Source organism: Fusarium flagelliforme (assembly GCF_020744385.1).
Source record: "Fusarium flagelliforme strain FIESC 12 MPI-CAGE-AA-0113 chromosome Unknown B0J16scaffold_6, whole genome shotgun sequence".
In the NCBI taxonomy this organism is placed as follows: domain Eukaryota; kingdom Fungi; phylum Ascomycota; class Sordariomycetes; order Hypocreales; family Nectriaceae; genus Fusarium; species Fusarium flagelliforme.
Genome location: NW_025763508.1, coordinates 1950194 through 1964589, shown reverse-complemented (window position 1 = coordinate 1964589; position 14396 = coordinate 1950194). Strand labels below are relative to the sequence as shown.

Here is a 14396-nt window from a genome sequence, read left to right as displayed (position 1 = left end):
TGGTCTCTATTGGGCTACGCCACATTTCTTTGTCAATTGACTTTGATGATCCAGCTTCATTTTTTGGGTCCAGGGTCTCTGCGTCTGCGTCTGTCGGCAGTACTCGACACTTCGTTGTCCACTGTGACTCATTTCCCCTACAACAAACCCAATTCCTCCACCACTTTTTCAACAGTCTCAGAAACATCACAAGAGGACTTGCATAGACTCAGTCTCATTACCTGAGGCGATCACCTTTGTGCTGTTTCCCCGCTAAGTTTGAGTCACTCATCCCACCTCTTACACTTCAGTATGGCTTCATCTTCGTCTCCCGCCTGGGACCCTTCCTCTTGGCGCTCAAAGCCCATCAAGCAGTCGCCAAACTACCCCGACCCAGAGCCTGTCGCCAAAGCAGTCCAGGAGCTTGCCGAACTTCCTCCTCTGGTGCACCCTCATGAGATCATTGCTCTGAAGGCCCATCTTCGCGATGTTGCGCAGGGTAACGCCTTTCTCCTCCAGGGCGGCGATTGCGCTGAGCTCTTTGACTACTGTCGTCAGGGTCCCATTGAGAGCAAAATCAAGCTTCTGCTGCAAATGAGTGTCGTTCTCATCTGGGGAACTAACAAGCGAGTTGTGCGCATTGGTCGTATGGCTGGACAGTATGCGAAGCCGCGATCGAGTCCTACTGAGATGGTCGATGGAAAGGAAGTCCCCAGCTTCAAGGGTGACATCATTAATGGTTTCCGTCTTGAGGATCGTGCGATTGATCCTAACCGTCTCGTCAAGGCTTACCACCACTCTGCTGCGACTCTCAACTACATCCGTGCCGCTCTCGCCTCTGGTATCGCTGATCTTCACCGGCCTCTTGACTGGGGTCTGGGCCATGTCCGGGACCCCGAGCTCAAGGAGAAGTACTCGGCCATTGCTTCAAGCATTCAACAGACATTGCGCTTCCTCCAGGTTATCAACGCTCGACCTGGCGAGCTGGACTCTGTTGAGCTTTTCACTAGCCACGAGGGTCTCCTACTTGACTATGAGCAGCCTTTGACTCGTCTGCTTGAAAAGCCTACGGCCCGAACCTCAAGCCCCACTCCTCCAGGCGACGACAGTGAGAAGAAGGAGTACTACGATACCTCTGCACACTTCATCTGGATCGGTGATCGTACACGCCAGATCGACCACGCCCATGTCGAGTTCTTCCGTGGCATTGCTAACCCCATTGGTATTAAAGTCGGTCCTACAACACCAGCCTCGGACCTCCTGTCTCTCCTTCGCACCCTCAACCCTTCTTGTGAGCCTGGCAAGATCACTCTCATCACACGTTACGGCGCCGGCAAAGTGCGCGAGCTTCTCCCCACACACATCCGCGCTGTCGAGGACTCAGAGTACCGCCGCACGGTTGTCTGGCAATGTGACCCCATGCACGGCAATACACTGTCCACGCCTACAGGCATCAAGACCCGCCGTTTCGGCGATATCTACCGTGAGCTTCAGGAGACGCTAGCCATTCACAAGGAGGAGGGTAGCAACCTTGGTGGTATGCACCTCGAGCTCACGGGTGACGCCGTTACAGAGTGCTTGGGTGGCAGCGAAGACTTGGGCGAGGATGATCTGTCGACCAACTACACTAGTTTCTGCGACCCTAGGCTCAACGAGAAGCAGGCTCTTGAGCTGGCTTTCTTAGTGGCGGATCACTTCTCAAGAGAACACAAGAGGGTTTGAGATGGGATTAAATGATTTTTGTAAAAGTGCGAACGATGAAAACGATGAAAACGGCTATGGGACATAAGAGAAACCACAAAAACGTATATATGGTGTTAAAGGATTTCCAAAAAAGAACCATGATGCAAATTCAAACGTGGTACGAGTGAAGCTATATTCAGTACTGAGCATACGATACTGACGTTGCTGGATTTATCCAATGTATTGATTGCTTCTTTCTAAGCTCTAAGCATAGGTAGGGACTCGACCTTCAGTACTATTGTACTCTTATCGAATTGTCAAAAGATGTCAACTGATATCATGTCCATCTGAAATTATTGTGCTGCCGTTACATAAAATTTGTCATATCTTGTATTTGATCGCTCCCCCGAGACTATGATCCCGTCAAACCAGTGAGATAGTCTGCGCCGCCTCAAAAGCGTCACCCTTCTCAAGCTTCTGCCAGCCCTTGACGGCACCGGGCTCAACGCACAGCATGTTCTTCCAGCCGTCCTTGGGAGAGAAGTCCTTGATGCCGGCGGACTTGTCGACCCAGGGGTTCCAGACAACGACCTGGTCGAGGTTGTCGCGGACGATGCGGTAGCGGGGGCTTCCAGACTCGGAAATGACGACGGGGTGCTCGGGGCCCTTGGCGGGTGTGTAAACGGAGTCGGTCTCGCCAGAGAAGGTGATGGCGCCGGACTGGGTGGCCTCTGAGCCGGAAACCTTGGATAGGTAGACGGAGTCCTCAAGACCGGTGACCTCTGTAGAGGCAATATCCTGGATGATTGTTAGCTTTTACTCTTTACATATGTACGATATTTAACATACGCTGATCTTGAAGTAGGTGTGGAGAAGAGTCTGGAAGTCAAACGCAGTATCGCCGTCGTTGGTGACAACGATTGTGGTGTTGAGGCTTTCAGGGTCGAGCGACACACTGTAGATGAGGGCAAACTTGTAGGGCCAGAGAGCCTTGAAGTCGTCACTGATGCTCTCAGAGGACAGGCCAAAGTCGAGCTTGACGCTGGAGCTGGAGCCCTCGCTGGTGGACTTTCCGAGGAACTCCCATCGTGAGTTACGGGCGAATCCGTGCTGGGGGAGCTTGGCTACGGGTTCGTGGTCGGGGGCGGTGCCAAAGACCTGCAAAGATTCGAATTAGAAGAGCATTGGGAGTGCGTTGGTGGGAGATCGTACAGGGAAGACAATGGGAATACCTCCTCGAACAGGAGCACTGCCATCAAGAGCGGCACCCTCGCTAACCCAGAGCTTCTCAGCACCTGAAGCGTCCTTCCAGCTGATCACGGTAGCTCCATGGAGGAGGACCTCAACGCTCTCGCCTGAAGGGAGAACGGCCTTGACACGGGAGTTGTCGTGGGTGATATCGACAGTAGGTTGAGGAGGAGCGGCGGGAGTTGAGGCGAGAGCCGAGGGCTTATTAGGACGGTCGACCATTGTGAATGTTTTGTTTTTATGTGTGAGCTTTGAAGAAGTCGAAAGTTGGAAGAGTTGGAGCTGGTAGAAGTTGTGAGGTACGTCGTGGCGGGAGTTGAAGTGGGGTTAAAAGGGTCCGAGTGGAGGGGGAGGAAGAAGATAAAGATGCAAGAGCACTAGATACTACCTAAGTACTTTAGTAAGAAGTAGTAAAAAGAGGTTAGATAGCGTCTTATGAATCTTATATCAGCCTTTTGTCCCCTGTAAACTTGTCCGGGCAGTGCTCTCTGATACCCAACGCTGTGTCTCTAAGACCCGTAGGTTGCTTCAAGTTTGGGAGGAGGTGACAACCCTTGTAAAGAATGGCGGGGTAGCTCAGAGAAGCCAATCGAGAGAACTCATCAAGCTGTTTAGTGGATACCTGTTGCTAATTAGAGCTGTCACCGGTCATATCCAGAGCTGAAACACGTCTCAGATATTAACTTGTGATACATGAAGCATTCGCCAACTCGCTCTTACCGTACCTACCTAGTTATAGTAGATACTATTTAGGCAAAGACTATTTCTAAAGTCTGTTGAAACATCTAAGTAATTCCATCAAATTTATTCATAGCGAGCATAATACTTCCCAAAACGAGTTTCACCATGCAAGGCTGCCGAAGCATACAGAGTTACACGGCAATGATATTGACGAATCAAAATCTTAGTCTTATTGAAACGGGTATCTATAGTGTATGTGCATCAAGCATAATGCCTGCTCTAAACTAACATTCATCGTGATTTCTCATCACCTCTAGCGTATGACAGCTTATCGAAAAGAAGGCCGTCATCAGCCAATAGCATCCTCTCATGTCTCGCGACGCTGATTCTCCTCGTCGTTCGAGGTGAACATGGCGGCATTGTTATGCTCGCCGCTGTGTCCACTTGAGCTTCCACTTCGGTGCTCAACACGGGGTTTGTCGTCAACCTCCTCCATAGCGATCAGAAGGTTTCCGTTGTTATCGTATCGCCGGGGCTCAATCTTAGCCTGTTTGACGACGCCGAGAGCACCCTTCAAACCATGTTCCACCTTTTGGAAAATTGTATCCATTTCCTCCAATGATCGGTATGCTGTCTCGGGGAAGAAGAAATAAACCGAAGGAACCATGATGGCGTTGATGACGGCGAAAATGATATATGTGTTGGATCCAATGTTTTCGAAAGCTGGAGGGGTAATCATAACCACCAGCCAGTTAAAGATCCAGTTACTCGAAGTCGATAGAGCATTGGCTGGGGCACGAATTCGTAGAGGTGTAATTTCAGCTGGGTATAGCCAGGTCATTCCGAGCCAACCAACAGCGAAGAACGAGTTGAAGACAAACAAGAAGACAATACCCACAATCTGGCATGCTCTCGCATCGCTAGAGCCTACACCAGCTAGGATAGCCATGGAAGCACATTGTCCAGCTGCACCAAAAAGCATGAGCTTTCGGCGACCAACACGCTCAACGAGCCAGATCGCAGGAAGAGAAGCCAGGAAATATTCGGTGCCGTTCAGAGCGGCCATCAGAAGAGGCATATGCCCCGTCATGCCGAGTCCAGAATAGATGGTAGCAGCATAATAGGTGATCAGGTTAATGCCAGAGATCTGTAGTTACGATATTAGTATGCTTTTACTCGGAAGCAAGGAGCCTGCCTTACCTGTTGGAACATTTGGTTGACGAAAGCAAGAATAGTACGGTGAAAGTTCTTGTTGTGGTTGCGAGAGAACAAATCCGAGAATGCTCCCTTGCTCATCTCTGTTGCGGTATCCTTCATGGCTTTGAACTCATTCTCAACATACTTGCTTTGCACATCCTGGTCAGCGATCGCAGCAATTACTTCCTTTGCGTCATCATCACGGCCCTTAAGCACAAGCCAGCGGGGAGATTCGGGCAAGTACATAACAAAGGCCATGATGATGAGACAGAAGACGATTTGGAAAGCCATTGGAAAACGCCAGCAAGCAGAAGTGTCCTGCGCAAAGTACATGCCATAGTCGACCCAGTAAGAAATAGTGATGCCAAGGGTGATTAGAGCACCTTCAATCATGACAAGTTTACCACGCTTATGGGCAGAGCAGGTTTCGGACTGCCACATGGGAACAGTAGAAGTGTTGCCGCCATTTCCCAGTCCAGTGATGATTCGTCCGATGATGAAGTGTTCCAGAGAGTATGCTGAGGCCTGAAGAGCGGCACCAATAACCATGATAGTGGTTCCAAGCATGATCATCTTCCTGCGACCGAGCTTGTTTCCAAGGAAGATAGTGATTAGTGCTCCAAAGAAGCAGCCCAAGTTGTAAGAAGATACAGCGATGCCTTGGTAGTTTGAACGATTCTTTCGAACAGCTGCAGATACACTCATGTCGTCGGAGTTCATATCAGGAAATTGCGCCATGAAAGGAGCCATAGTCAAGATGCCACCCATAACTCCTTGATCTGTGATGATTGTTAGTTTGGTCTTTATGATCGAGCCTCAGCTAAGTTATTTCGTCGGCTGGGAAGACAGTGGTGAGCTTTACCATAACCAAAGAGCAGGAAATCAGTTCCTGCAATGGTACTGATGGCATAATTGAGCTTCTGGCCTCGAAGGCCCAGGTACTTCTTGAACATGGCTAGGGTAGATCAAAGCAGAAAGCTGACGCCCGAACTTTGAACCAAAAGACAAATCGAGAGGAAGTTGATGTTGAGAGCATCGAAACGGCGAAGGAGGACCCGGTTGGGGTTATAAAGAGACCAGAGCCCAAGGGCTTTTGCGTCTTGTACGGCAGAGCCATGTAGAGTAGGAATTGCTACTGGGTCCACGGTCTCGTAATATCCACACCTAGATCAGACGCCGAAGCTGGTCTCCCAGACGGACCTTGGCTACAGATCCATGACAGTCCTTGCTTGGCCATCGATTGACCCATCGGCCAATCGCAGAATGTACTGTGCGTGCAGTAATGAATATACTGACTCTTTATGGTCCGCACTTGTCTGCAGCCATGACTAGCATGGCTATGACCCCTGTATCATGGTAAAGTTTCTCGGGATTGTTAAGAGCAAATGAGTGACGTCGGGGTCCTAAGGGCTTCAGCAGATCTATGCAAGTATTAGATGTGTGCACAAATTACTCTTCTCAGCGAATGACTACTCTCTAGAACCAACATGATTATCTCCTTCGGCACTTACAATGAATATCGATCGTGGAGAAGCCCATAAATTCTCCTGACACCCAGAATCTGCGGAGAGTTGGGGAAGTAAACTACTGTACATAAGCATGGGGGACTGGAGAAAGGCTGGAGCGTGGGGAATGCGACGTCATAGCACCCGATGTCTTCAAAATGGGGCCGTACCTAGGGTATTAGAAGAATTGGCCCCAAAAGCATAAGAGATGAAATAATTTGGTCACTTTATGTTAGCTTAGACTAGCACTTAGGCTACTTTATTATAGTAGCCTAAGGTTTAGAAGACAATTCTTCTGTCACCCACCTGTGGGGGCCTTTCGTGATATGAGAATTGGGTCCTTGGAAGCGTCAGGTTTCTCTTTAGCCGTCTCATCATCGTTCTTTCCGCTGTCTTTGGGCTTCTTTTGAGTCTTTTTAGGGAAGTCCTGATTTCGCACGTGACATCGAAACACTCCAGGTCATGGAAGGTGCTGTTGAACCAGCTCTCCATTCCTTCCCGTCATGCCAATTTCTTGGTAGAATACTAATATCGCCCAGTCATGAGATGAGGCTCTGCTTTGATAATTCTTGGCTGCTAACAACAACAAGTAATAGAGTTGAGCAATGTTAAAAGAAATTTCTATTTGATTGTCCTCTCTTAATCAGGAACGCATCGCGACTTTTGTTCCTTCTACATAGTACCTACACAGTACGATACAGTACACCGTTAAATCGACTCTACAGTCAAAAACGTGCCATTGCCGCGCTTCAGTTCCTGTCGCAGTTGACGCCAAGATCCTACGTGCATTGAGTATCCGCTTCACTATCAATCATCCAATCAACTATTTAAACGCATTGTCAGAAGATGAACCATCCAGCCGTCAGACCGTCTTTGCAAAAGACCCTCTCCACCGTTTCAATTCCTTTGTGGTCCAGCATTATATGCCGCTTACTCTGAACCCCAGGTTTCCATTAAACCATATCAGTTGACGTCATGCGGTTTTAGGCGGACCGAATAAATTAAAAAACCATCCCGATGGAAGTCGATTTGATACATGGTCTATAGGCAGATTCGCACGATCGTTCGGGTTGCCTACACGGGTTAAGAAACATTTGGATGCACCTATTCTCTCTTTTACGAGGGAACTCATCTTGACGTCTTTCATTGATCGATTGAACTGTTAAACAAACGGGAATCCCTCGGTTATAAGCGACTTGTGACACTACCACTTTAACAACCATTGAGCAGTCTGGTTTCTGGGGAACGAGCCCGCCAATAAGCTCAGTTGAACATGACGATATTCTATCTTGAATTTCTTCTTTCCTTTTTCGAGGAAACTTTGATACATATGTTGCTGATTCTTCTTAACTGGTCAACGGTTGTCAAATCGGACAATTTCATAGTGGCTCTAACTGTTTCGTGGGAGCACCTTCAACAAAGAGTTGTCACCGACTTACACCAGGTTCCCGCTATTCCTCTTTAAGCACAGTAACTGACGTCGACTCTTCAAGGGAACTCACAAACAGCTTCATATCAACACCAGATCTTGCTTTGAAGGATCCCTGCATGTCGTAACACAATCGCTTCATGCAAAGAAAAACGTCTTTACCGACAAAGTAACCGTTGAAGATCGAAGCAACCATCGCCCAACTCTAACAATCTTGCTAATCCCCATGTCGCCCCGTTGACGAACACGTAGATCTTGACCTATTTGTGTTCCGCCGTGGGAACAGCTCGCCGGACGTAGACATCACGCCAGACAGTTTCCTTGATGTCTGGCTTTCTAGGTAGGAATGAAAAATGGAGACTCGTGGGGAAGACTCGTTTGTCTTGCAGAACAGTAACCACTCAGAGACAACAAAATACTCACTGCTTTGCTAGTCATGACCCAAGACCTGGATCAACCATGAACCTAGTAACAAAATCAGGCAGCAGCAAATCGGCCATGATGGAGAAATTCGTGCTAAGAGTCTTGATCGGTCATGAGGCTTCACGATCAAGACTTCACGACCCGAACTCTAAAGTTAAATTTTCACATAGGTCCACCTTGTTACGATACTATCAGTTTCAACAGCAGTGGAAATCTCCGGTTTGCTGGTGGCCTGGCAATTAACTCTCAGAAAGAACATCTCGAGACATTAAATCTCGGTGCCCTCGTGTCTTACAACCGACTCCGTTCCCCGGTAATTGGGAATGAAATCGTACCGCGGTTCGATTCGGATTACTTATTCAGGCAACCCGAGACTCTCCCCAGTTCTTCACTTCGACGATCCTCCACAATATCGTCTTCCCCATGATGTATCGTTGTTGGTCAAACACATACGGGATGTGGATTACCGATTCGTGAGTCGAGCTGTTTATTTATGGGCTGAGACCTCGGGTGTTCGACGAGATTATTGGCATGTCTTTTTCATGTGATCATTTCCTTGATTGATCCCTATCTATGTAATGATATCTATGTCTTATGCATCGCTAAGAGACGTTATGCGATGACATCCATCCAGTCAGATAACTCTGTACAGGGAGGTATTTATTATAGTACAAACAATCCCCAAAAATATTTCTCCAAAGGCGCCGCAAACAATGCTTTCAGTCGCTAAGTCATGTTTTAAAGTCTTCCTCGTCGTTCCGCTTCGAAGAGCTCTCTCTTCATATCCATCAACATATCTTCCAATCGGTATACTTCATCGCGAGATAATGCTGCTCCCTGTAGCTGCTTCAATCCACCGCGTAGGGTCTCCATGATAGAGTCTGACTTGACAGCGACGGTTTCCTCCTCTGCTTCCGCCTTCTCAGTTTCAGCCACTGCGTCCTGAGCCTCTTCCACAGGGTCCTGCAGTTCAACTGCGGGCTCTTCTATGGCTGCTTCTTCGTCGACTGACATATCTTCCATTGAGTCTGGAACAAGTGCGTCAGGAATTTCAACCTCAAGCTCTGGCTCTTGACTCTGCGATGCTGCAATAGATTCTGTAACCAATTGTGACATTAACTCCTCATCTGTATCACCACCATCATGCACATCAGTCGATTTCGATCTTGTCTGCGGCGCTTGAGACATAGATGATCGCTTTGCTTTCTTGGATGGCGACGCTTGAGATTCTTGATTCTGGGGTTCCTTGCTCGTCTGTCCCGATTTTCGTCTTGAAGATCGTCGTACAGTTGATACAGGCGACTTTGGTTCTTGAGACGTTGACTGACTGTCTCCAGATTGCTCTTGTGCTGGTGTGTGAGCCGATCGCCTCCTTTTGCTGCGGGTCTCGGTGGACAAGGAACCTCGCTTCCTCTTCCTCCTACTTCCTCGAGTGCTTGTAGGCTGAACCTCGGAGGTCTCTGAGCCTGCATCTATAGGCGTCGAGGGAACAACATCTGCCAGCGAGGTTTGCGTTTTAGCCTCAGGTTCATCCTCGGCCGAAGTATCACCTTGGACCTCAATGCACTTTTCAGGAGACACACGTTTCGTCTTCTCGGGAGAAACTGAGACAGACTCGAACTTCTCATGACGATTTGGCCTCGATTCAATCTCGACTACGAATCGCATGAAGCTGCTTTCATCTCCTTCGCTGAGCGCAAAAGAAGATTCGTGGTTCTGGCTGGGTGCCGGTTTCTGGGCAACTGAATGCGCTGCGTTGTCTGCGGCCGCGACAGGGCTTGTCCGGGCATCCACAAATTCATCATCGCCGGACTTTGGTGTTTCTTGAAGTTGCTCCGCTGGCTGAGGGCTACCCATTTGGTCGTGGTTGGGTAGTTCGCTCTTCTCTTGTTCCGCCTCTTCCATATCCTGTGTCTGGGGGACATCCGGCAACACGCTCACCTCTTCCGCCGCCTCCTGGCTCGAAACATTGGAGGAGTTAGCTTGGTTCTTCTTGGAAGGTCCTGACTTTCTTCCGCGTCGCTTAGAGCGCTTGATCTTAGCCGATGAGCTACTCTTGGTCGGGGTTTGTGCTTCTGGTTGAGCTTCTGCGGCCTGCAGGTCAATGGAGGGTGTTCCAGGTGGAGACGAGAATTGCCAGCTCTCCATCGAGTCCCTAGCTTTCGATCGAGTTTGGATCTCAGACAAGAGGGGATTGCGTCTCGGCTCCGGGGGCGACGAGGGCGGGTCATTGATGCCCTCAAGGTGCAGAGCCAGACCCCGTCGAGGAGTTGGGGTTGAAGTAATAAACTCTTCGTATGACGCGGGTCGCTCAGGAGTAGTTTCGACGTTCCTAGGTTTCGAATCTTTGGTTTTCTCCTCAGTAGCAGCTTGCGACCTTGTCCGAGGACTGGATTGAATACCAGGATACAGGCCAACATTCTCCTCCTGTCGTTGACGAACTTCTTTTTGTCTCTCTGTGAGGTGTTGAGACTCCCCAACCAGTGGCGATGAGACAATTGGAGCAAATTGAATCTGAGAGTTGTCATGGCGGAGACGAGGGGTGGTGGTTCGTTTGGCCGATTTCGTCTTCACTGAGTCGGGAGTCGCATCCCTACGGCGCTTCCGCGTCAGTGGACCTTTCGCGCTCAATGGTGTCATTGACGGTGCTGGTGGAAGGGTTGGTTCAATATCTGGGCCTGTCGACTTGGCCGATGAGAGTGCTACGAAACTCAAGTCATCTTGCGACTCCACGAATGACTGAACTTGAGCGCCAAAATCACCGCTTGACTCTTCCATGCCAGGATATAAGACATCAACCGTTGGACGAAGAGAGGCTATGATTGATTTGAGGCTTTCGGAACAATCCAAACTCTCCTCATCCTTTACCAGAACGTTCCACGTCTCCGCCATCTTGTTTACAACATGACGGTGTTTGCTTCTGAACCCGGCAGCGAAGAGTGGCTCGATGGCGTCAAGATCCTTCTTATCCAATCGGCCAAGTGCCAAAAGCTGTGCGCAAATATTATCCCAGAGGGATCGCGTCTATGAATGGTTAGTATCTGGAAAGTTGTAGCACGGGGAAGACCTACTGGTCCGGAAACAGGAGAGTCGCTTCGCAGGCATTTATGCGTCTTCTCATCCTGTATCCAAGGAGCAAGACCGACTTGCAGCTTTGATAGAGTTTTGATGCCATTTTTTGAACAGGCTGCGACAATGAAGGCGTCCACAGCCTTGATATAAGCCACCATCTTCTCCTCAGCACACTCGGTTTCGTTCTCATACAAGAAATTCATGCTTTGGTTTTGAAGCTGGTAAAGATACTGGTACGGGTCGAATGAGGACGATCGTGATGCAGTTGGAGGTGCACCCCAAAGTCGTCTTCTGGCAGCCTCGACAGCCTGACGGTCACGAGGCAGTTTTGCAACATTGAATAGTGCAGATGCTATGGACAAGGCCGTTCCATTGGATCTGTCGGAACCTTCAAAGAAGTTGTCGGTAACAATCTTCGCCAATGGCTCCACAAGACCAAGTGCTCGGCCAGCATCCCCACACTCGTTAACAATGTGATCCGACAGAAGATTAAACAGAGAGAACCAGCGTTCTTCTGGAAGACTGGGGTGTGAAAGGAGTCCTCGTTCGAGAAGAGAGACGATTTCGCGGTACTCGGGTCCGAGTAATTTGTCGCTGCTGGGTGGGTGTGAACTAGATGGAGCTATGTTCCGGTTCAAAAGAGACTGCATGTTATCGGCAGCGAGGATCCATGGACCGAAAGGTGAAAGAGTATCCCGTGGTAGAAGTCGAAGCATTTCGCGTGAAAGTTCAACGCGAGTTTTATTAGGCTTGTCATGAAAGAACGGCTCAAAGATCGACAGGAAACACTCAGCGAGGCTGTCGTCATCAGCGACGCCTGCAGGCTTGGAGCTGAGCATCGAGAAGAGGTGCAACAGTGGACTTTGAACGGTACCGCTCGACTTAGAATCAAGCCGGTTTGAGGGCGTCGAGGCAGGCTCGAACGTATTGGCAAGAGACATAGACAGTTTCTTCTCCGTAAATGAAAGTAGGCCAAGATTACGAACGAGGACTTCGACATAGTGCTGGACACTTGACAGAAATTTTGTGCTAGAGACCTCAGCCTCTTCGGGGACTCCCTTGGCCCATATGTTCGATAGCACATCAAAAGATTGAGCTATAAAACGTGCGGTCTCATCAGCCACCTTGATATCCTTTGCCGAGGCGACGGCAATGGACCCCACGAATGTTTGCCAGAGCCTGTAAGTCAAGCTTTCAGTGTTGGCTAAATCAGTGAATTTCCTTTCCAAGATAGGGCCAACGAGGCTAAAGACCTTCTCAGAATTTCGACGAGTCCACCTAGAATCGATTGGGGGCAGCTCCTCGGGGCTTATCAGTGCCGTGTCCCTGATTCGATCCTCTTTCCAACTTCTTGGAGTAGAGACATCCAAGAGTCCTGTGACGATGCGCGACGCTTGTGTTACCGAGTCCGCGGCCAGCTCATTCTTTTCATCGGGATTCAGGAGTTGTCCCATGAGAGGTTGAAGAACAAGATCCCAAGCTGAGTCAGTCCACTGCATATCGTTATTAGGTCGGAAGGCATAGTAGTATAGGTTGCAGACACCACCCATGACTGTTCTTCGGAGCCTCAGCGCCTCCTCCGTATGTTTCGAGTTGATCCTGCGGCGCAATTGGCTTGCAAGCGGCTGTCCGAGGGCACCCAAGGATTTAGGCACCATCTTGTTGCTAGTAATGGATAGATAGACGTATCTGTTCCAGGCAAAGTTGGTCTCTAGCTTGGTTTGTAAATCGTTCGCATTGAAAGAATCCTGTACGATCCTGAACCACCTGGCAAAGTGCGCCCACCGACTGATAGGACATTGCAGATAGAGCGTCACTACAGCCCATATTTGAGGGACTACAGACAGGTCTTCTTTCTTTCCGATCATCTCCTCGAGTTTTCGCATGTAAAATTGGATGTAGATCATGGAGTTCGATTTGTTTTCTTTGTTTTCCGGGGTTTGTAAAATCTCGGTCACCTTACGCAGCACATTCTTCTCGTTTCGAAGTGCGAAGCCTGCTTCTGTGCCTAAGCTGATGGCTTGAGCTCTGATGTCTCGGACCGTACTAAGCATATCCGTAAACATATCCTTCAGCCAGTCTGTATAAACAGCCATGTGCATTCTAGATTGTTTGATGAGTCGCTTGTATATCTGAATGCGACCCATGATGATGCTCTTCCCGGTCAGATTGTTCTCGATGTTGTGCAAGGATGTGATTAACCGGCCAACTCGATCAGAAGCCATTACTTTGGGTGAGAAGGACTGGAAAGCAACCACTTGCATAAGATGACGTGCCAGATCCTTAGGGAGTGCTGGGTCGAAGAAACATCGAATGCAATGGTCGATTATGAAGATGCCGAAGTCGGATGTGAGAGTCGAGGCGATGGCGGGAAAATGCAAAAAGGTCGTTAAGAGGTTGAGGGCGTGGTTGACGAGAGAAGAGTCAGGAGTTCCTTTCTCATTCTTGGCTTTAACGTCGCGCTCAATAAATGACATGAACAGGCTCATCTTTCCTTGCAAGGCAACTCTATCGGGCAAGTTATTGGAGGCCTTGAGAGCCCGAGAGAGCATCATGTAAGCGTCGAGTCGCAACTCCCGGTCGGAACCAGCGAGCTGTTTGATGGTCGAGTCCAACATTTCGGCGATATTGGCTTGGTTCGAGAGGCCGTTGGACTGGCCATTGAGAGAGGATGCTAGAGGATTCGGAGATGGTGACGGCTTGAGGATACCCTTGATGGGTCTAGAGGAGGCGGAAGGTGTAGTGATAGGCGAGGATCTGAAGAACTTTGACGCTTCGAGGTCAGGAGGGTCTTTGTATTCGGTATGGCTCGACCATTCGACTTTCTTCCTTGACCGTCTCGAAGTCGAACCCGAGTTGGTTGCCCCGGTCGACGTAGGGGTATTAGCACTCGGCGGTGTCTGAAGGCTCAATCTCGGGTCGAATGCACGATTAACGGAGGCCTTCATGGGGTCTGTTTTCTCCGGGAGAGATTCTCGAGGAGGAGTTGGAGGTCGAGCTGGGAGTTCGTCGAGGTTGGTGGAGGCCTGGGCTGAAGATGTCATGGCTGCTAGGCAGCGTCGGCGATCTAGACAGCAGAAGTTTGGCCGGGAAACTGCGGACAACGCATACGGCTATTAATTACGGACAGAAAAAACAAACGAAAAAGCGGTAAATAAAGACTCGATCGATAATCGCGA

The 14396-nt window shown here is 49.3% G+C and overlaps 4 protein-coding genes across 4 annotated transcripts; 1 reads left to right on the top strand and 3 right to left on the bottom strand.

The window, feature by feature from the left end:
• The first annotated feature begins 74 nt into the window (after window positions 1–74).
• B0J16DRAFT_347376 (DAHP synthetase) lies at window positions 75–1899 on the top strand. The gene has a single exon (XM_046128566.1). It carries the CDS (start codon window positions 292–294, stop codon window positions 1699–1701), a length of 1410 nt encoding a protein of 469 aa, XP_045980211.1. The 5' UTR covers window positions 75–291; the 3' UTR covers window positions 1702–1899.
• B0J16DRAFT_417284 (galactose mutarotase-like domain-containing protein) lies at window positions 1900–3610 on the bottom strand. Its single transcript, XM_046133664.1, has 3 exons — window positions 2875–3610; window positions 2512–2820; window positions 1900–2460 (listed from the first exon to the last, which is right to left on the bottom strand). Exons 1-3 carry the CDS (start codon window positions 3130–3132, stop codon window positions 2086–2088), a joined length of 942 nt encoding a protein of 313 aa, XP_045980210.1. The 5' UTR covers window positions 3133–3610; the 3' UTR covers window positions 1900–2085.
• Window positions 3611–3958: 348 nt separating this feature from the next.
• Window positions 3959–5741, bottom strand: B0J16DRAFT_323111 (general substrate transporter; the record flags this gene model as incomplete). The annotated part of the gene is made up of 3 exons (XM_046125755.1): window positions 3959–4738; window positions 4792–5567; window positions 5651–5741. The coding sequence occupies 3 exons, from the start codon at window positions 5739–5741 to the stop codon at window positions 3959–3961; spliced, it is 1647 nt and encodes a 548-aa protein (XP_045980209.1).
• A 2894-nt stretch (window positions 5742–8635) lies between these two features.
• B0J16DRAFT_174324 (Rap1-interacting factor 1 N terminal-domain-containing protein) lies at window positions 8636–14357 on the bottom strand. The gene is made up of 2 exons (XM_046122462.1): window positions 11217–14357; window positions 8636–11169 (listed from the first exon to the last, which is right to left on the bottom strand). Exons 1-2 carry the CDS (start codon window positions 14259–14261, stop codon window positions 8884–8886), a joined length of 5331 nt encoding a protein of 1776 aa, XP_045980208.1. The 5' UTR covers window positions 14262–14357; the 3' UTR covers window positions 8636–8883.
• Window positions 14358–14396: the final 39 nt, after the last annotated feature.